This window comes from Podarcis gaigeae (genome assembly GCF_964106915.1).
Source record: "Podarcis gaigeae genome assembly, chromosome: 6".
Lineage (NCBI taxonomy): Eukaryota > Metazoa > Chordata > Lepidosauria > Squamata > Lacertidae > Podarcis > Podarcis gaigeae.
Window position 1 is genome coordinate 57,152,425 of NC_139682.1, and position 21,989 is coordinate 57,174,413.

At 43.2% G+C, this 21,989-nt stretch overlaps 2 protein-coding genes across 8 annotated transcripts in view; one reads left to right on the forward strand and one right to left on the reverse strand.

Moving 5' to 3' along the window:
* The first annotated feature begins 61 nt into the window (after window positions 1–61).
* Window positions 62–8,433, forward strand: MRPL37 (mitochondrial ribosomal protein L37). The gene is made up of 7 exons (XM_083742649.1): window positions 62–540; window positions 1,519–1,702; window positions 4,241–4,356; window positions 5,727–5,912; window positions 6,130–6,281; window positions 7,489–7,692; window positions 8,245–8,433. The coding sequence occupies exons 1-7, from the start codon at window positions 156–158 to the stop codon at window positions 8,320–8,322; spliced, it is 1,305 nt and encodes a 434-aa protein (XP_083598775.1). The 5' UTR covers window positions 62–155; the 3' UTR covers window positions 8,323–8,433.
* Window positions 8,434–18,524: 10,091 nt separating this feature from the next.
* Window positions 18,525–21,989, reverse strand: part of SSBP3 (single stranded DNA binding protein 3) — a 169,412-nt gene continuing 165,947 nt past the window's right edge. For all 7 annotated transcript variants that reach the window (XM_083742656.1, XM_083742660.1, XM_083742659.1 and 4 more), the window contains one exon: window positions 18,525–20,548. In XM_083742656.1, coding sequence (XP_083598782.1) covers window positions 20,519–20,548 — 30 coding nt within the window. In that variant the 3' untranslated portion in view covers window positions 18,525–20,518. The remainder of the gene's footprint in view (window positions 20,549–21,989) is intronic.

A 21,989-nucleotide genomic window follows, 5' to 3' on the forward strand; every position in this document is an offset into this window, starting at 1 on the left:
AGTTTGCGCGGTGGGGAAGCGGCCCGCTGTCCATCACAGCATAGCCCCGCCCCTCTACCCGGCATGCGCTTCGGAGGCGGAAAGAAAATGGCTGCCGCCGCCAGCGGGCGGTGAGGTGTCTGTGGGGGACTCGGCGACGTGGAGTGGAGGCAGCGATGCTGGTCGTACGGCTGCCCGCCCAGCGGGCGCAGTGCTGGGCGCTCTGCGGGCAGCGCCGCGCCAAATTCACCTACGGGCCGAAGCGTCCTCGGGAGCCGCTGCCCCGCACCCCGTGGACGGTGCGCGGGCCGCCGCCGGGCGCGCCGTTGCCTTGGTACTTACGCAAAGTGCCTCCGGTGCGGGAGCAGCTTCCCGAGCTCGACGTGGTGACGTACGAGGGGAAGCTGCACCGCGTGCCATGGCTGGCCAAGCCCCGTCACCCCAAGTGGGAGCGCGGGTGGCACGACCCCTGGCACGACGGCGGCCCCCGCCTGGAGGAGATGCCCACTTACAAGCAGCGGCCCTGCTACGTCTTCCACCAGCGGACTCGCGTGCTGGAAGGTGAGGGTTGCCTGCGGGGCCCGCGCTGACCGAGGCTGGTGGGCGGTGGGCGAGGAAGGCTGGCCAGCTTCGGGCTGTTTGGTGTCAGGATGGCTTGGGCTCTGAGGGAGTCCTTGAGTGCAGGCGATGCAGGGGGCGGTGGAAGGAAGAGACCGGCCAGAGGTTGGTGCCTGCGAAGTGACAAGCTGAGCTTGGGTTATGCAGATCAGGCATTCGAGGAGCACTCAATTAATGGCATGGACACCCAGTCCTGCAGCTTAGAAAAGGCTCTCCGAGTGGACAGTCTCAGTTTAAAAAAAGGCAACAGCAACAGCACGTGAGGGGGAAAGGGAGCTTATGTACAAGTTTTTAAAGGGGCTGTTCTTAATGGCACAGTTCTATAGCTCTGCCTTTATGGAGATTTTGGCTTCCTAGGTGACAAGCTGTCTTCTCGCTGATGTGGCACTGCTGGCTGTCTTGTTCTTGCTAAAGAGCAGGCCTTTCCCAGAAGCACTCCACATCGGAGCAGAGCAGGTGACAGTGGCCAGCCTAGGAGGCTAGCACAGTCACATGGTTCTTCTCTCAGGCAGCTGCCCCAATGTAAAATTATTTAATAAATTTGTTACTTGCTTTATCTTGCCCAGCATCATAATCGTTATTTGCAAAGAAAAGCCCAGTATTTGGAAAGCATAAATACTGTTAAAGGTGGTAGTTATAAGAAGGCGGGAACTGCAAATTAATGGACACAAACTTGTTGGGCCACATTGTGCCAACTTATCTATACTTGTCCAGGTTTTGTTAAGTAATTAACTGCAATGCATGCAGCATTTATAAGGTGGTCTTGGTTTTCTGCTCCATTTTGTCTCTAGAATAGCTCCCCTGCCCTGCTCCAAATCTTAAAAAGAATGGTGGAAAAGTCCTTGTTCTTGTGTAAGAGTGATTGCAGTGCAAGGTGCAGTACTAAAGATGCTCACTGGTAATATATTATTTTACTTGAAGGTGTAAAGCAAGCATTGTGGCTAACCAAGACAAAGCTGACAGAAGGTTTACCTCTGCGAATACATAGCATAATCAATGACCCAGCTAATCAATGTGAAAACCAGGATGAGAGAGTCCAGAATGCCATTTATCATGCACGCCTCTGGGGTAGCAGTGAGGAGGATGTACCTAGAGAAACCTACTGGTAAGTCTTTGGCTCAAGTTTCCTTTTTTGGCTGTTCCATTGTTTGGGACCATTTCTGAAATTGTCATAACAGCTTATATATTTTATTCTTTTAATAAGGCAGTTAGCAAACAGCGTGGTGACAAATACAGCAGAACTAATAGCCTGGATCAGTTTATGCCTCCTTGCAGAGCAGTGATTCATGCAGAGATACAGACAGTTAGTTTTCCATACACCCTAAAAAGTCAACTTTTGGGGCTGTAAGAATCAAATGTGCTGTCCAGTTTTAATTCAGAAAAAGCATGCTTTCACTATCAAGTGTTTGGGGAACTGTCCTGAGATGTTCCGTGTAGACTGATTCTGTACTCTTGGCCTTTGTATGTGTTTAAATTAAAAACTAGGAAGTTTACTTTTTTATTACTGCACCTCAGATGTGTGTGAGGTGTTCTACAGAGTACATAAGGACAGGTTTCTGCCCTATTTAGCTTACTGTCAAAAATCTGACATGGGGAAGCAACAGAGGAAGGGGAGACAGGAATGGATGATGATTTTGGTTGCATGCAGTTGGGTTTGTTACAGTTAAGCATTGAGGGGGTTGTGCCAAAGGCTTCATAGAAAATCTGTGTATTAAGGAGGGATTTGAAGAATAATTACTTCTGCACCTTTGTTCTGAATGAGAACAGCTTATGGATAAGGTTGTGTATGTTCTTTGATTCTGTCAAAACAAAAAAAAAAATTCCTTCCAGTAGCACCTTAAAGACCAACTAAGTTAGTTCTTGGTATGAGCTTTCGTGTGCATGCACACTTCTTCAGATACAGTATAAGTGCAGAATTCACTTTAGAATCTTAACATGTATTTAAAATGAGTTTCTAGTGACTGGCTAAGAAAGATTGAGGAATGACTGCTAAAACATTCAGAACCTATAGGGCAGTAGTGTAGGTTATTAACCATACTTAAGGACATAAGGAGATCACACCCAAAATCCAACTAGTCCAATGTTCTGCTATTTACTCTGGCCAATTAGATGCCTCTGGGAAGCTCACAAACTCAGCATAAAGGTAATGCCACTCCCCCAGCAACTAGCTTTGGAGGTACATTGGCTATGAATCAGGAGGTTTTCTTAAGCTAGTGGTTGGCTTAAGACTGAGTTTAGCCTCTCCATTTGCCCTGCAAGACTTTTAGCCAAGCTATGTCTACTTGTCCTATTGGTCAGTAAAGATGTGACTGTGCCAAAAAAGGGGGTTGCAGGCTCTACTGATTTTCATCATTGGCAGCTTCTGCAAAGCCTGCATGGCTCTTTTCAAGTTTCAACAAGCAGCTGATCTTAGGTGCTTGCAGAGACCCCTTTAAAGACCACTGGTTCTGTGCAAGCACATCTGATCACCAGTGCATGCAGAGAGCATGGTGGATCATTGGGGCTTCAAAGTGCTGCCACTGCTCCTGCCTGTCAAATTTGGTGATTGGAGGGGTGGGGGCTAGCCTGCTTGCCTTGCCTTGCCAATAGCTGCTGATAGACCTAACCTAGCCTTCATTAATTTGGCTAGTGGCCTTAATGGCAATGGATTCCATAAATTAATTACACATTGTAAGAAGAAATTACTGTTTTGAACCTACTGCTGATAAATATCTAATATCTAATAATAAAAATTAACTCTCTCCACCTGCATTCGCACCTCCAGTCATCGCCCATGACTAGAAGTAGAATAAAAGGAGACTTGCCATAGAATTTGAGTTACCTTTTGCACAGAACTATTTTAATGTAGCTCTGCTTATGCCTTTGCACAATATTGTTTCCAGATGATTGCCGGTAACACTGATTGGCTTAATTATTGATTCCTGGCATTCTTAATAATGAATACCTGGTGTACTGTCCTATGTATAATTAACTGTAACTATAATTTGAAGTTGTGTTAAGGCATTTGGCTGAACACATGAATGGTCTTCAGTGTATTTGCATGCATAGCACTCCCCCTAGTCCCTGACCATTAACGTGTTCAAGTACAGGGAATTTCCACTCACATGCAAGTGAGGGTGAGTAGGAGCCTGCTGCAGACCTTCCAGCTCAACGTGGGTGGTTGGGAACAGTGTTAGAAACTCAGATACATAAGCTAGGCACCAAATGACTCCCTAAACCAGCGTTCCGTTTGCCAAAACGGAATGTCTAGTTGCCATTTGGGGGGCAGACGACTCAAAAGTTGTATTTTTCAATACAATTTTTTGGTTTCTGAAATTCATTCTGATTGTGCAGATAAAATATAATGGGTAGAATTCTACAGGATATGTTGCTAGTGTGTGGAAACAGTCCAGTTCCGAGGATCCCCAGGCATCCACCGCCTGATGAGGGCGATGTCTGGGCACCAGGATGGCACCTGACAACTTCACTTAGTCACAAGTGGCCAGTAGTCAGGTGCAAAATACACATAGCAAATTCTGAACACTGGTTGGAAACATAGTGTGAAGTGTAACACAAATTTGAGCCTGAACATGCATGCCTTTAGCCAATTGCAAATGTTATAATACTTACAAATTAATGTCCAGTTATTTTTTTTGTTCTGAAGCCCTGTACTTTTAGAAGACTTGCTACACTTATGCAGGACGATGACAGCGAAATTCCCCTTATTGGGTAAAAGAATGTTTGCTCAAGACTACAGAGTGGCAGCTGCATGGGAACGAGGTATGTCTCTTTATCCCAGTAGAATTGTCTTAAAAGAACACCTCTCCCTGTACTGTCCACCATATTGCCTTAAGGTCAGCTGGAGAAGCCCTGCTTATGGCCACACCCCTGTGGAGGGTGGTGGGACAGGGCAGTGGTGGCTCCTCCTTGGGGAAATATGGTCAGCTCTCACCATTAAGAAATAAATGCATATGATCTGTTTGCTCTCAAGCTTATGGAATTTTATTGGTGATTTTTATTTATTTATTATTTGGATCTGTTTGTAGTTTTTATATATCCATCTTTTTTTGTAAGCCATCTTGGGATCCAGATTGGAGGAAATGTGTGGGATTCTAACAAACAAGTCAAAATAAGTATTTTGTTTATAAGGAAGGTTCTGTAGAAAGATTATAAGGTCCACAGCTTAGCATCAGAAAGAGTGCCCTTGAGGTAAAATCACAAGATCTTCTATGTCATGAGCCTTTTTCTGTAGGTTAACAAAAAGGGAATAAGTAGAAGGATAGAGAAAATCCCATAGAGCTAATTCCCATCATCCCCCACTGTTGGCCAGTCTGGTTGGGAACTGATGGGAGTCCTGACAACATCTGGCAGGTCACAAGTTTCCTACCCCTACTATAGAGCCAGTGTTGTACAAGTAACGTTATTTGTTAGAGTTGTGCTGCTGTAACAAAACGGCTTTTATAGCTCTCCTGAAATTAGAGGGGACTGTTCTTTACTGTAAACTTGAAAAATGTGCACATTTGATTTAAATGCTGAATCTTTAACAGGACATTTCTGTAAAATACGTATTGGTAGTTTATGTTCTCAAAGCATTTGGACTTGTGTTCCTGAAAATAATAGAGCTTGATCAAAAAATATGATCTTAATTTTGGCCATGAACCAATTGATTTCCTTAGCTTGATCTGTTGACCATCTACCCAGTCCCTGTAGTGACTGATTCCACTTGCCCTCAGTCTTGGAGGGCAGAAATCCTTTATAGAAAATATACCATGTTTCATTGACATCCACACTAGCCTAGGTTCCCTTCCTAGCCAAGGGCGTGCCATTACATTTTCTGGAAACTGATGGTTCCAAGAATACAACAGTAAGCTCCCCTAAGTATATGGGAAGTATCCACAATCACTCAATGATGACTTGTAGATTTAGCTATGCATATTCATGGGAAGTGGTGAAGGTCTTCTTTTGCTCAACATGGGAGGAAGCATGAATAGGAGAGTGCTAGTACTTGCTGTCCAAACAGAAAAAGAGATTGCCCCGTGCTAGTGGATTACAAGAGCATTTTCAGAATGGTATTTATATGGGTCAGCTGATAGCTTCAGCATAGTTTTAGTGAGGAAGGATCTATTTACAGTCCACTGTTTCTTTTACAGAATCTGTTCTACTTCAGGTTCGTGGTCCCCATGGGAAGATTTTGAATGCAACGAACCTTCTACAGCCTATAGCCTCCAAAGATGAGATATTAGCCACTGAAAACCACACTTTAGAAACCTTCTACCCTGTTTTGCCTACAATTGACCTTCAAGAAGTTCATGCATATGACATAAAAAATGATACAGGTGAATTTCCTAGACCTTGGAGGATTAAGAAAAAAAAATCATTTTCACAGAAGTTAATTTGTTATGGATGAGATTGTATCAGATGGCATATGTGAGAATAGGGGGTTGAAGTCAATACACTAAAATGTCAGGTTTCTTAATTGCACTTTAGAAATTGTCTTCTTCTTGAGCAATGAGTTGTGAAATAGTTCTAACTATCACCTGATTTGTGCTTTAGGTTTCCGAGAAGGGTACCCATACCCTTATCCTCACACTGTGTACATTGCTCAGTATGACACCGTACGTAAAATGAGGCCACCACAGCTTCAGGCGAAAATGATAATGTTTGCTTTTGGGAATGCTCTGGCCAAAGCAAAGGAGCTATATGGGGTGAGTATTAAGATTTTTGTAGGAAAACTATGGCATATGCTGTCCAAATTAGGAGATGGCAGTTAGTTGCTTCTATTCGTCCAATCATTCCATTAATGGTCACCATGCTAGCTGCTGTTCCTAACTCAGAGGCAAAAGTTTGCTGAAGCTCCTTCTGTGCTTTGCTCTCTAACCTTCCATGGGCAAATCCACATGGAAGCTTGGTGTGTTTCAGAGTTGGGGTTTTGGCAGTGCTAGGACACTGTGGTATTGTGATCCATAAGTTGCATTTAAAAAACCCCTAAAAAGCTGGCACTTTCCATTTCTGCTGTCCACAGGGAGTGTGGGATTGTTGGGGACTGACTGATGTAGGAAAACAAATTCTTGTTGCTAAGTTGTATGGTCCTCCATCCAGGAGTCTAACTGAAAAGCCTTGGTTGAATTCTAGGTCAATTGTGGGTGTTATGGTATTCTATTCAACATGAGTTTCTCATATAAAATACTGAATAAATAATAGTCTGGTAAATGTCTGGTACCTGAACAGAAGAGGAAAAAATCCCAATGGGATTGAAGCAGCTTTTTTAGCTGATAGTTGGTATTTGAATTTATGAGCATGGAAAGCTGTCACAGATTGTCCTCAAGTCCTGCAGCTTTTGTTGAGGTTTGGCTTGGCCTCTGGTAAACCCTCCAAGTAGGTGCCACTTCTTCCCCCAAACTAAAATCAGACATAATTGTAGTTCTCTGTCTTGCTAGCCTGTCTTATCAACTCAAAATGTTTTCCTGGCCAGATGTTTGCGCTGCTGTCTAGCATCTTTCTACCATCCATTGTGACCCTTTCCTGCGCTACCTTCTATCCCCAGTTATCCACATGTGGACAGACAACTTTACATGTTTTCAAGTACATTCAGGTGGCAAAGCTTAAGAGTAAATCAGGGATGGGGAAATCTGTGGCTCATTAAGGGTGGTTGGACTCCGCTGGTAAGGATGATGGGAATTGCAGTGCAACTGCACCTGGAGGGCCACAAGTTAACCACCTCTGATGCAGCCACACTGTGTGCCTTTTTATCTTTATTTCATTAACAAATTAAGAATTGAACCCATTCACGGTTTCACCCAGTTATAAAATAGGCAGTATTCTTCTTTTTAATACTGTACAGCATTTCTCTTGACCAATGGAGCTTATCCTATGGCTTCTTATTTCACACTTCCCTCTCATGCCGATTTCCAGGATGAGCCCAGGGTCCTGGAGAACCCCATTGTTGTGCAGACTGTGGCTACAGATGGCCAACGCTTCCATTTCCTGGTGTTCCAGTTGAATACAACAGATCTAGACTCTAGCAATGGTGTTAAAAACCTGGCCTGGATGGATGCAGATCATCTTCTGTATGAGGATTTCAGGAGTCGTCCAGTAATCAAGAAGAAAGTTGTCCGGGTATGTTGATGAAGGTAGAATGACTTGCTGCCGCAGGAACTCGGTCTAGCTTTATAGTTTAGACAGAAAAGCTTGGAGACTAAAAGGCAACATATTAATTCTCTGAAACTAGAATAGGGGGCATCCTGAACATCATTAAGTTAGACTCTCAGTAGCACTGAGGTGCTTCATGCCCAGCACCCATGTGATTACTTAGAGTGCATTACAAGCAGAAATCACCAGTGTGTATCATTGTAAAAGTACACGTAACATCGTAACAGGCATGCACAGATGCCTTAACGATAATGCCATACTCAAGGGCATGTTGGCTGATTAGAGCCTGGTTCTGACAACATCTCTTCAGGATATCCAAAAGTAAAAACAAAACAAAACACAAAACCTTAAGTTGTTTGAATCCTTTTTATATCCTCTTCAAGAAATTACTTCCTTTCCTTTGTTTCAGGGAAGGGACAGGATGAGAATAAACTTAAGATGGTATTTGAGCACAGTGAAATGTATTGCTGTATTAATGTGTATGACAGACATTGAAAATCCAAAATTTCCCCCCTACAGATTCCAGCTGGAATACATGGCTATCAACCAGACACATTCAAGAAGTTCCTGGCATTGTACTTGCATGGTGTCGTGTGAGCAGAGCTCTGCCTTTGTTTCCTCCTGTAATGCATATGCTTACTGTGCAGTTAAGGGTTAGAGACTATTTAAATTGTTTTTTTAAAAAATAAAGTTTCTTTATATATAAAAGTCACATGTAAATAATATTGTTTCAATCTGCTGTCAGAAAATTTAACACCTTAATATTGGCATTCATTTTGAATAATTAAGTGCCAGTGTTCTACTTTTACAAGAAAGAATGGAAAGCAAAATCTAGTTCTGCACTTAAGGCTAACTATACTTGGGCCATAATCCTGTCTTTCATCCTCATAGCAGCTCATCCCCATCCCCACCCCTACCCCCACCAAAAACACCCCAACTTAGGTTGAGTGACAATATTAATACAAGTTCTGGGGTGGCAGCAATCAAGTAATGCATTTTTACGAAACATCTTCAGTTGCATTTGTTCAGTCATTAGGCAGTAGGTGACATTCTAGGGCTTCAAACAGCCAAGCTGAAAGTTGTTATTCCAAACAAGTACAGTATATAGTGTCTTAGTTGCAGAGGAAGAATTCTAAACAATGAGAGAACTAGTTGAGATTTAAGAAGATCAAATCTCTCAAATGTTTTGAAGGTTCATTTAGACCATAATGATACACACATCAAGGATGTATACCAATAGTAGTATGATGTATATTATGATGTCTATAAAGAGGTCTGTGTCGTTGATACATTCAGGAAGTTGTTTTTTTTTAAAAAAAGCAAGCTTCCTTTAGAAAAGTAATCTAACTTTCTCAAATCTAACTTGACAATAAATTAAGTGAGACAAAGTTTTTTTAAAAAAAATCTCTAAAATTCATCAGAAGCAGGAAACTGAACAAAGCTATTTGGGTTGCTAGAAAACAAATGGGTGAAGAGTGATTAAAGCAGCAAAATTGAATAAATTCACTGCATATAGTCAGCAGTGGAAGATGTAGGACAGAGACTTGTGCCTGAACTTCCAGGGAGGGAGTGTAGAGTGGCCAAGAAATGAAGTGCTTGGGAAAGGGTAGTTGTTGTGCACTGTACTTCCCACCTTCCCTAACCATTAGTCACTCTGGCTAGGGCTGATAGAAATAGTAGTCTGCAACATCTGGAGAGCGCCATCTTGACTCTCAATGTTCTTGTAAAGTTAGATGGCATTAGCTATTTGCTACTATAGTCTAATGTAGCACTTTTAAAAAGGGAGCAGGATCATGCAAATTGGAAGTTAGGTAGCTTATCATCTGGGCCAGGTCAACTGGTAGAGAGCATTATTAAAAGATCATTTAAGAATCAATATGGTTTCTGCCACAGATAGTTCTTCAGTAGATTCCTGAGCAAACTTCACCGCTATGGGATAAAATGACAAGTCCTCATGGATGGGTAACTAACTGGTTGGTAACAACATTATTTATACCCCTCCCATCGGGCTGGGTTTCCCCAGGACACTGAGAGCGAGAATAAGTGAATGGTCCTCTTGTTGGAGGGAAGAAAGAAGTAGAGCTCTCCATATCTGCATTGATATGCAGTTACCAGCTGAATTATATTTTTGAGCTTAACAAAGTACAACCACAGTGCTGCTAAAGATGAAACATGTTCCCAACAAATGATTGGATCTAGCATTTGGGGTCCTTTCATGAAAAAAAAAAGTAAGATTTGTGCTCGGTGGGGAGAAAGTGGATAGTTTCCTGTTTATCGGGATTCAGCAAAGAGACCCATTAGCAGTTGGTCCAGGACAGACAAAAGAACATTCTTCTCATAAAGAATAACTTTTGGAATTCGTTGACAAGATGCAACAAGCGCTAACTTAGATGGCTTTAAAAGATTAGACAGACCACTGTAGAATAACTCTGTGAACAATTACTAGTGGTGATGATGATGGTGGCTATAGGCAATCTCTAGGTCAGAGCTTTCCAAACTTTTATTCTTGGTGACAAACATTTTAGACATGCATCATTTTGCGACTACGGTAATTCAGTTTTGCTGGCAAACTGGAGGTTAAACTAACCCCTTTCCAGCCCCTTGGGGAACGCAGGGAGCATTCACACGACACACCTACACATTGCAGATGACACACTAATGTGTTGTGAGACAGAGTTTGAAAAGCTCTGCTCTAGGTTCAAATGCCTCCAAGGACCAGTTGCTAGTGAGTAACAGCAGTAGCGAGGACTGCTTTCATATGCTTAAGGTCTAGCCAGAGGCTTTTGGTTGGTCACTGGGAAAGAGGGGACCAGTCAGCTCCTGAGAAGTTCTTATGGGGGTAAGAGGAAACAACAGGATGTAGAGGCTTGCCATGTTACTGTGCTGCATCTGCTGGCACATTCCCCATCTTTTCTGTAGAAGAATGTAAATCTTTTGAAAAGATAATGGCATGCACCCAAAAGGGACAGAGCGCCCTAAACAAGAGAGGTTGCACCACCCTACTGCATAGCTGCAGTTTGCTTCTGATCAAGCAAGAAGCAGCAAAACTTTGACAAAGCAATTCTGCTTACAGGAAAGCTAGTTGTAGAAAAAAATGTTTCCAACTGAAACGTTGTGAGCTTCTTAATTAATTGTGCTTGTCCAAGAAACAGAAAATTCTTTTCGGCTTGGTTGAATTTTATTATTTGCATAGAACTGAGGAGAAAATCTATTTTACCACCTCATCTTTATGTAGCTAATAATATACTAGCTGCAGGAGGCTTTCCAACATGTTACTGTCAGGTCTTGCTAGGGATGTCAACAGCAATTGCCTGTGTGATCCTGGATACATCATCTTAACACGCCACAGGCCCTCAAAACTGGCATCTCTTTGCCACTTCAGGACTGGATGGATTTTGACAGATGTAGAACTGACTTGTGATGCAGGGGAGCTATCCGATACCAGAGATTTTCAGCTACCACGATGGTAGCACTCGGCAGCTCCTCAGCCACAGCGAGCAAGCCATCAGACAATGGCTACACAAGGCCTAGTGCTATACAGGGAGACCTGGCTGAGCGGTTTGTGTCTCTTAGATATGAAAAGAAAACGCATCAACAAAACCACCAGGAACAATCTGTATTCTCAACACGCCTTTCCACCCTCTTGTTTCCCTCTGTTATGAGCACAGACAAATGCTCTCTCCTCCTACAGTTTCTATACTACGGTGACAATTCTAAGGCTAGGCCCCAGGGACCTGCCAGAGTGTTTGTGATAGGCTTTTGAAGTTGCTCCCACTCGTTGATCTCTTTGTCTGAACTGTTTCAACAGGTATGCATGGCTCAGATAAAACACAGTGCATGATGAAGCCTGTATGCTGTTCAAGGGGAGAATTGTTTCTTAAAACAGCATGTTCCCTTGATGTGAAGCTAGTATGAAATCAAACTCTGCAGGCTGTGCTAATAGCTCTACCAGGGGTTTGCATGTGCCCACAAACAACTCAATCTTAGACTTCAGTTGCACACATTCTTCCTGTACTCCCTAACAGGGAAAAAGGAAAATGGGAAATGAATGCATTGCACAATTGGCATTTCGTTTTTATCTCATCTAAGGCCAGCTTGGGACAGGCTCTTGCCACCTATCATTTGTAGTCCAGCGCTAGACTGAGGAAAATGATCCCCCTGGGTGTTCTGAAATAGAATTAGCATAACCAAATAATAGACATTCATGATGTATAATTCCCACCACCACCACCCACACATCAGAATAGCTACCTTAATTTGCAGCCAGTGTTATGACCAAGCAATATTTGTTATTCCGTATGCTCTAGAACCATAAACCAGCAGGTTTGTATACTATAAACGTCTAATGCTTTAACTAAAGTATTCTAAAACCCAGCAAACACCTTCACTGCAAAAACGGATCTAAACAAAATTCCCAGTTTCACAGCAAAACATTACATTAAAAAATTCTGCAATTTATATCGTAGGAAGGAATGTAAAGTCAGATTTCTGATGACACTTTTTAAAAAAAAAGTTAGAAGTGTATAGCTTTTACTATGGTGCGGTAGAGGTGGGGAATTGGGATAACTTTAAATCCATTCTCTTTGTTTGTTAATGACTTAAACAACCTCGTCCCAAACTATTACAGAAGGAAGCAAGGAGAGCAACAGCTACAAGAGCGCTGGCAAGATGCAGGATTGGCCATAGGGACCCTGCTGAACAGCTGGCCGGTGGCAATTCTAACAGCTGCACGCTGGCTGGTACAAAGAAGATGCTGCGTACAAATGAAAGTGCAAGAGAGCAGCAGAACCAATGAGTGGCTCCCCTAGGGCCACTGAACCGGTGGTCCTGGATTAAGAGATTAAGAGAAAGGAATCAGAGAACTGCCTTGGGGGTTCACTGAAAACACCTGCAAGTGCATTTAGCCTTCGCAAGTAGTCCAAGGGTTGAGGCAGGGCTTAGGGCCTGTAAGCAGCTTGAAAAATAAAAAGCAGCTGTGGGGAGCAGCACATCACATCTCTTGGGCCGTTTCTATAGTCTGCGGGTGCCCAGTCTTAAGCAAACCATTGCTTAAGGCTGGACAAACAGTGTCAAAGTGCAAGTCAGCAAAGCATGTGATCCTATGGTTAATAATCCTAATGAATATTAAGTTGTAACTTCCCACAATGCTTCCACCGTAGGTGAGAAGAACATTTGTAGCTACCCGGCCAGATGGTATAAATAATAAATTATTATAATATTACTACTACTACTACTACTACTACTACAAAAGCCAGAAGACCCAACCGTTTAAAGTCATCTGGCTTTCTTAACTGGGGACTTTTGAAGAAACAGCTGGATTAATACATTTCATTTCTGCTGTGGGGGGGACGACATATCTTCAGTAATGAGATAATTGGAAGCCTGTCTTCTGTAACAGATCAACAGATATTTGATGGATTGCCCTGCTCATAAAAATATACCACTTCCAGTTACCAGAACAAATATGAAGTCCAAATCCTGCTATTTAATCTTAAATTTAGACAAGCTGCTATTATGTTATTTGGAGGAAGACAGGAGTATAACAAGCAAATAGTTAATACCTGTAGCCGTCAGTGGAATTTGCTGTGATGGATGTGTGTGTGTCTATATAAAACCATGGCCTACCATGTTTAAATGGATCCTAGTTCTATGGCTTCCACAAAGTGCTAAATAGGCAAACACGCCCCAGAGATAGCCTTAGGCAAGCTGATGGTTTGGTGGAGGCCAAATCTAGAGAGAAATAGGGAGAAAGGCATTAGCTACCAAATCTAGGGTCTCAGGCAATTCTCCCTTTACTCCATAGCCTTTACCTGGGAGGTGAAGACAGAACATACCTGCCCCTCAAGATTCTGCTGGGCTCCAAACTTTTATCAGCCATGCAATGGGCTTTTGGTTTGACCAATGCCAGCATCAATAATAAGGGGCAGCTGAGACAGGCATTGGGCTGGAGCAGGAGAAGTTGTCTCCCTTCTGTGAGGAGAAAGGGCCAGAAGAGGTTCTTAAAAGAAATAAGAAAGTGGAACAAAAGATTAATATTTAATCAAAATAAACTGAAGATATGTTATTGGAAAAAATGTTGTAGGTAGAAAGTAGTGAATGTCTAATTAACAGGGAGGAGGGATGAAAAAAAGCCTGGCAGCTGAGGGGGATGGATAAGGTACAAAGCATGAAGGGAAGGTGGGGGTATGGGATGAGAGATGGGTAAAAATTCATTGAAACGTATGTGGGGATGAGATGGACACATGCCTTTTAGAACCTTTGGATCAGCAGAGTCTGACTAAAATGGAGAGGCTGTTAATAGCTCCAGAGCAAGACAGAGCTATGGAACTCCTTGCCACAAGGAAAACAGTGGTAAAGAATGCAGTGGCAAAGTATCCAATGCTAGATTAGCTCTTAGCTGAAAATGATGTCAGTAATTGCTGGCTGATTATATAAAAAGCCACCTGTCTCCATTTCATGACTGGCACTGCCCTTGCACCACCATTTTGAGAGTGTGGGGCCGTGGTCATTTTCAAACACCTCAAGTGGGCTGTGGGGAAAGGAAGTTTGAGAACCCCTGGATTATGCCACAGATGTACAAAGTGGCTTCATGCATGTGGCATGCCTAGATAACACACGTCAGTGATTATCAAGTTTTATCACTACAAAGCATAGGATGCAGAAGTGGGCATTGTATTTATCACTCAGAAAATGTCAGTCTTTTGGTACTTTTCGCTCATGTAGTTAAAAAGATAGGCTTGATAGTCCTCGGGCAATGCCTGTTTACATCTTACAAGCAGAGAAGCGCAGCAGGCTGCCATCACAATGTAGTATTCGCTTGCGCAGTAGAACTTCCTGCATCCCTTTCTCCACATGCCTCAGAACAGATATAGGGAGGATGTGGGGAGAGTGGGGACTTCTGTTGCGCAAGCAAGCAAGGTAGTAAGATACTGCCCAGAGCTTGAAATGCTCTGTCCCTCTCTGATCCCCAATAGGATCACAATAAATTATGTATGAATAAATTTTGCGAAACACAGCTTACTGCAATATTTTGGTACATTTTAAAAGAAGGCCCTCCATACAGCTTGTGAGCAAAATACTTGAAATGCTGGCCCCAAGAGAAGCGGTAACTCTACTGCACGAGTATTCATCAGCTGCCTTGCTCCATGTCCCTGGGGTGAATCAGGATTTAAGTGTTGCTGGTCCAAGTGCCGTGTTGTTTAGATGTGAAAAGGTAATACATGGAGGGCGGGATTCAGCGGGTCTCGCTAGCGGAAGCCCATGCAAGGTCTACTGCTAGTACAACGGGGCTGCTCCCCCATGTGGTTGTTTAGTCATTTAGTCGTGCCTACTCTTCGTGACCCCATGGACCAGAGCACGCCAGGACCATATGCCCCCCAAATTCCCTGGAGGTTTTTTCTGCAAGAATCTCCAGAACAGCATGCAGATTGTTCTACCAAATGCTTTGAGCTGAGCTGACAAGAGCAATTAGCACCATTTTGAATTCCTCCCAGTATTGCTCTCTGTGTAAAAAAAAATACTTGGGAGAAGTCAGACCATTCTGCGAGTCCTTATGCTAGAGAACCAGGAGGGAGGAAGCAGAGTGTTGCAGGCCTTTTCTGCTTTTAATCAGATGGCTGCACTTAGGCTGGAAGAACCAGACAAATATAGGATGGGGGACACCTCGCTTACTAGAAGTACATGTGAAAATGATCTAGGGGTCTTGGTGGACCACAAGCTTAACATGAGTCAACAGTGTGATGCAGCAGCAAAAAAGTGAATTCTATTCTAGGCTGCATCAACAGAAGTATAGTGTCCCAATCAAGGAATGTAATAGCCCTACTCTATTCTGCCTTGGTCAGACCCCCACCTGGAATACTGTGTCCAATTCTGGGCACCACAATTTAAGAAGGATGTTGACAAGCTGCAACATGTCCAGAGGAGGGCAACCAAGATGATAAAGGACCTGAAAACCAAGCCTTACGAGGAGCGCTTGAAGGAGCTAGGTATGTTTATTCTGGAAAAGAGGAGGCAGAGAGGAGATATGAAAGCCATTTTCAAATATTTTAAGGGCTGTCACATGGAAGGGGGAGCAAGCTTGTTTTCTCCTGCTCTGGAGGGTAGGACTCGAACCAATGGCTTCAAGTTACAAGCAAGGAGATTCAGACTAAACATCCAGAAAAACTTTCTGACATAGGAGCTGTTTGGCAGTGGAAAAGACTCGCACGAGAGGTGGTGGACTGTCCTTCCTTGCAGGTTTTTAAGCAGAGGTTGGATGGCCACCTGTCATGGATGCTTGATGACCCTTGGGGTCCCTTCCAACTTTTAAGATTCTATGACTAGCAGCTGCTGCTTAAGATGAATTCTAGTGCTGCAAGACATTGCCCAGGTTTTTGTTACATGCACTGGGCAGTTTTCCACACTGCTGGTTGCATGACTGAGCTCTGAACTGCAAGTGGAAAGATCAACACTGCTTTCAAAACAAGATTGCAAAAGTGCACGGAATTTTGTACAACCACACCACTATGTTGCTTGAATGGTGGGTGCTGTGTTTACTTATCCAACTAATCCTGATGTGGACCATCCATAGTTCTCAGATGGCCAGCAGCTGTTGGATGTGCTCATACTATAACGGCACAAGGACTTCCTCCTCACACGATGAGACGAATAGCAAAGACCACTGCTGCAAAAATTACTCTTCATCTCCGTAATGTTTCTCCACAACCGAGAGAAGTGAGCTGAGAAGTAACTGCTGTGGGAGCAGCCCACTATAGAGGTGGATCTGCTCCCCAGCATCAACCTGTAGGCACAGCAGCCTCTGGCCTTTCTTCACAACCTTTTGAGTGGTTATGCCTGGCTGGAACGTGTCCTTGAACTCTGATCTCCTGCTCGCTTTGATGGACAACAGAGAATTGTGTGTGAGCGTGTGTAGAAACTAGCCCAGTATAAAAAACACCCATTGCTCCACCTACTTTTTCCTCTGGCTTCACCCACCATTACCACGTGGCCCTTTGGAAGGCGACCCAAAAGAGGATGCAGCCCTTGGGGTCCCCACCCCCACCCCACCACATATGGCTAGAGGGACCTCTTCCCAATCTCCCCTGCAAAGGCCTGGGAGCGACTAAGCAGCCAGTCACCTATGCAAAAAATAGCTTCAACTGACCAGGTAGTGGAACTCTTGTGAAATGGAAGAATTTTTCTTCTTCTGTCAGCTTTCCCATGTACAGTGGTACCTCGGGTTAAGTACTTAATTCATTCTGGAGGTCCGTTCTTAACCTGAAACTATTCTTAACCTGAAGCACCACTTTAGCTAATGGGGCCTCCTGCTGCCACCAGAGCACAATTTCTGTTCTTGTCCTGAAGCAAAGTTCTTAATCTGAAACACTATTTCTGGGTTAGCGGAGTCTGAAGCGTATGTAGAAGAGGAGGAGTTTGGATTTGATATCCCGCTTTATCACTGCCCGAAGGAGTCTCAAAGCAGCTAACAATCTCCTTTCCCTTCCTCCCCCACAACAAACAGTGTGAGGTGAGTGAGGCTGAGAGACTTCAGAGAAATGTGACTGGCCCAAGGTCACCCAGCAGCTGCATGTGGAGGAGCGGAGACGCGAACCCAGTTCACCAGATTACGAGTCCACCGCTCTTAACCACACCACCACACTGGCTCTATGCATATGTAACCTGAAGCGTATGTAACCCAAGGTACCACTGTACTACAAAATAACTACCAACATAATTAGGTATGGCTAGGCAGGACTGGCACCTTCCCTGCAGATATTTGCAACTTGTATAGCTGAAACAATATCCCGCACAGAGATTCCTGGGCCAGGATTCGTAGAACTATACCACAGGCAATCCCAAAGAGCTGGTATATTTTCCTTTGTTTCAAAAGCAGCTTAATGAAACTCTTTTTCAGGAATGGCTTGCCGTGGAGAAAGGAGCTGTGTCGTTGGAGAAGTCCAAAGCTCCCAGAGATGAGCAAAAGTAGGTCACAACACCCTTAGATAGCAACTTCTTCCACAAGTATGACGTTGCCACCCTGAAGGCAGTAATCCAGGCTTCCTCCACTGACAATCACATGAGTACAGCCATACCTCACAGATCACAACAGCACAAGCCTTTTCGGGCGAACGGTGTCAAACTCAACACCACTGCGGGTTCATTTTCTGCTTCTTGTGAGCAGCTAGCAGGAAGGACCACTGAGGACTTTTGCTGTTTTAAAAACACACGGTAGTTTTTCTGGAGGTCTGCTTATAGCCCTTATTTCTAGGAGCTTTAGAACTGCTGCCACCGTCTTGAATGGCCAGTTTTTCTGCCTAAAGCAAAGGACAAGATGGCACACACAAACAAGCACTCTACTCCACGTTCACAAGCAGCTCATTATCTCGTTATCTCAACACTGCCAATGGGACAGTGTCCTTCTTTCAAGGGCAGGAGTTTGGGTTACTTCCAACAGAAGGAAACAGCTTGGAGAGCTGCTGCCCCCAAAGATCTGCCACCTGAGGCAGCTGTCTCATTCTGTCTAATAGTAGAGCTGGATTTGCTGTTCCTCCATTGTCTGATATTGTACTGTTCTCAAGCTACTTTTCCTATGTATTTTCAATATTGACTGAACAGGATAATAATGTCTTAAAAACGAATGTGGCGGCAGGAGCCTGGAATCCAACACACCTATAACCTTTGTGACAAGCACTTAGCTGTGTCTTCAGAATAACGAACGCAGCCGATGACCATAGACTACACCCCAAGCCATCTCTTCTGGAACCATTGCAGGCACGAGAGTCAGAAGACAGCTGCTACGACAGTAACAAACAGCAAGGGACTGAAATCAAATGTTTATATTTATTACAGCATGGGGGAAAGGGAGAGGAGAGGGTCTTGATTCATCTTTTAAAAACCACCCCGAACCAATGAAGACAATAATTTAGCTATCACTTTAATACAATGAAACCTGGCAGTTATCCTTTAAAAAAAATAGAAAGGGTGCTGCATTAGCAATGGGACAAATTGGTTTGCCGGTTTATCCCCCCCCCCCCCCCGCCACCCCGCTTTTAAATATTTTCTTGACTGAGAGACCAACCATTTGTCAACCCCACCCCCATCATATTTCTACAGAGAAAACACAATTAAAATGCCTAAGAAAAAGGCAAACATTAAAAAAAGTCATCGTACTACTAAAAAAGTTTGTCAATTCACATAGTTTTTGTTTTCAGTCAGAATAATAAAAAGCCAATGTTTCCCCCCAAAAAAAACCAAACAAAAAAAAAACATTTCGTTAAGGGGTGCGGAAAAAAGACATCCCTTTAATAAAACATTATCAACAAATATCGTACACAAACTACAATGTATAATAATTACTTTTCTTTTCCCTCGCTTAATTTTAGAACCAGACTACAAGGTAAGAAAAAACACTGAAACAAGATACAATGTTCTCAAGAATCCGCACAAAGGTAGGTAAATCCAGGGGAAGATAATATTTTACATAATATGAAATACATAGATCAGAAGTGAAGTTTTTTCTTCTTTTTATATAAAACAAAGACCAGCTACAAGGGAGTGTAATGTACAGAGATCCCAAGACTTGCGAGTTTCACTATACATTGTATGCTTTTCTGTAGTCACCTCTACCATGAGAAGGTAAGGGGTTTTTTTTTTATTTTGCTTTTAATTACAGAGTAAGAGAGAGAGAGAGAGAGAGCCTACAGAATAGCAAGTATACATTTTAACAACAATAATTACTTAAAAATATCTCCATCCAGTTTCAGAGCATATACAGTGAAACCCTAATAAGATCACATCATTTCATTAAAACAAAAAACAAATGTTAAGAAGTTTGCGCTCACAGTTTTCGTGTCCCAGGTCAAGTTTTTAACCCCTTTCCCTTTCAATTCTGGTGGACCAACACCTCCCCAACATAAAAAAATAAAATGCCATGTACCCTAACCCCACCTACCCACCCACCCCCCCAGGAATTTTTGACACTTTAAAAGTTTTGCAAAAGGGGAGTTAATAACATTTCTTTGTAATTTGGGGAGAAGGACAAGGGAGGGAGGGGGCTAATACAGTGCATGCCACAGTCACAGATACCAAGATCACAATTAAAAGTTTTGGAGGATGTGATCCTACAAGGGGGCCAAGCTGCATTACGCAACTGAGAATGAGGCAGAAGAAATCTGTTCCACTTGGATCTTCCTTGCTGGAGAATGTTTTGTGCTGCAAAACATCAAATGCGGGGGGGGGGGGGGGGCAAAAACCAACCAAAACAAAAAGAAGTTGGGGTGAGGGGGGGGGAGAGGGAGGAAGCGGTCTTCCGAACAAAACCCACCAATTTATATATATAAAAACCAAACTCTCCAGTTTTATTAATTATTTTAAAATGGCTACAGAGACAACATGAGATTTCATACCTAGACTAGCTTCCTTGCGTAGCACAGCACAAACATACAACAGGTTTAAAAGAATAATCAAGCAAAGGAGGTTGGAAATCGGGTGCTAGAGGCTTTTGTTTTGTTTCAAAAAAAAAAAATCAACAAAAAAGTGTCATGTACATAGAATAAACCCTTCTTCTGCAGAAGGATCTGGTCATGTCTTGAAATATTTTAAAGATTTGTCCTTCATTGTTTTATGGAATAAAAAGTTCAGCCTTTTTATTGCATGAAACTAAAAATCAGGGGTGGGTCTCCCCCCGGCTCTCTGCATGTCTCCCTGCCAAACACACCTAGATTCTCTTCTTGCATAATTTCTTGAGATCCTCCAAATGGCAGCCGACTTTTTCTTTATCCTGGAGAAGAGGATGCGGGGTGAGGGAGAAGGGAAATCACACACTCATCGTCATGCTGGGAGAATACTGGGCGGTTGGGAGGGAAACGGGAAGGGGGCGGAGAAAGAGAGAAATCACAGCGTTAGAGTGAGGCAAGAACAAGACCAAAATGCTAAATGTTGCGGAAGCTGAGGAAATGAGATATGAAAGAGATGTGGGCTTATGAAAACTATAAAGCAACGTAATTGGCTTCAATAAATCAGGAGGGCTAGAATATGCTAAAGACTAATTTATCAGGACATAATCGCTCCCATTTCCCCAAACCACAGTTTGCCAAACTGGGGGGTAAAGGAGAGTTTAATAATAATAATAAAAGCCTAAACAGTATGTGGCAGAACACAATTAAAAAAAAATTCCAAATGTATATAATGATAAGTACAGTGCCAGTTTACAGTCTTTTATAGGAAACATACTGTGTTTCATTTCAAGGCTCCACTGCATGTAATGAAGTACCACTGGTAGAACTAACTCATCTGGAGTGAAACGCAGGAGCATTAGGACCTCTTGTATGGACGTATTCAACTAAAGGAGGCAGGCAGCTTTCCTAGCCCTTCCCCTTTGCTCATCTAAATTTTGACTGGGAATTCTGAAGGGCAGGGCAGGGCTCAGTCTTTGGCATATGCTACTATGCAAAACATGGATATACATGGCTGGTGCAATAGCCATCAACTGAGACTACTCCTGGGTAGAACTCTGTCCCCACAGGACCCCTCACAGGAGGAAAGGGGGGGAAGCCATTGCAGATTCTTCCTCTCCCCCTCCCACCCTGGAAAGTTTTTCCAGATGACACTGCAGAACAAGGGGGAGGGCAGGATGAGGCCTTCCTCTAATGAGCAGGAGGAATCCTATTTAGATGCTTCACATTCACTGAAATCACTGTTATGGAAACAGCATGAAATGGACATGTAGACTGCCAGATGTGATCTCACTCACTCCCATATACAGTGCTTGGAAGCCATACATATTAATTTGCTGCTTGCCTGCTGACTGTAATCATGTTTCGAAGTGGTAACTACATTGCTGGGTGGTCCAACTTAATAACCCATGGCTTGCTGATCAAACCAGGATGACCGTCACAAATGAGTCAAGTAACCATGGCTTGTGCTGGCCAATGTTGGCTTCATTTTCTGCCTGCTCCTGCCTCTTGTTTTGTAGGCATAGCTTCATAAGCCAGCTGAAAGCCATGGTTTCACAGTCTGGTTTGTAGGCCACGGGCAAACCATAATTAGTTGGCTGGAGTGGGTGGTTCAGAGATGCAAGCAAAGCACAGTTAAGCTAAGCAAATCATAGCTTAGCAAGACAAGCAAACCATGGTTTCTTTTCTCTATTTTAATCGCCTCGGTTTGGAACCATTTATACCTTTTGTCTTTGAAAGGTATGTCACGTCTCAATATGCCATACTGTGTACCTTTTCCAAGTTTTGTCAGCTCCAAAGCTGCCTTTTCTCTATGTCTAGTTCCCTCCCCCC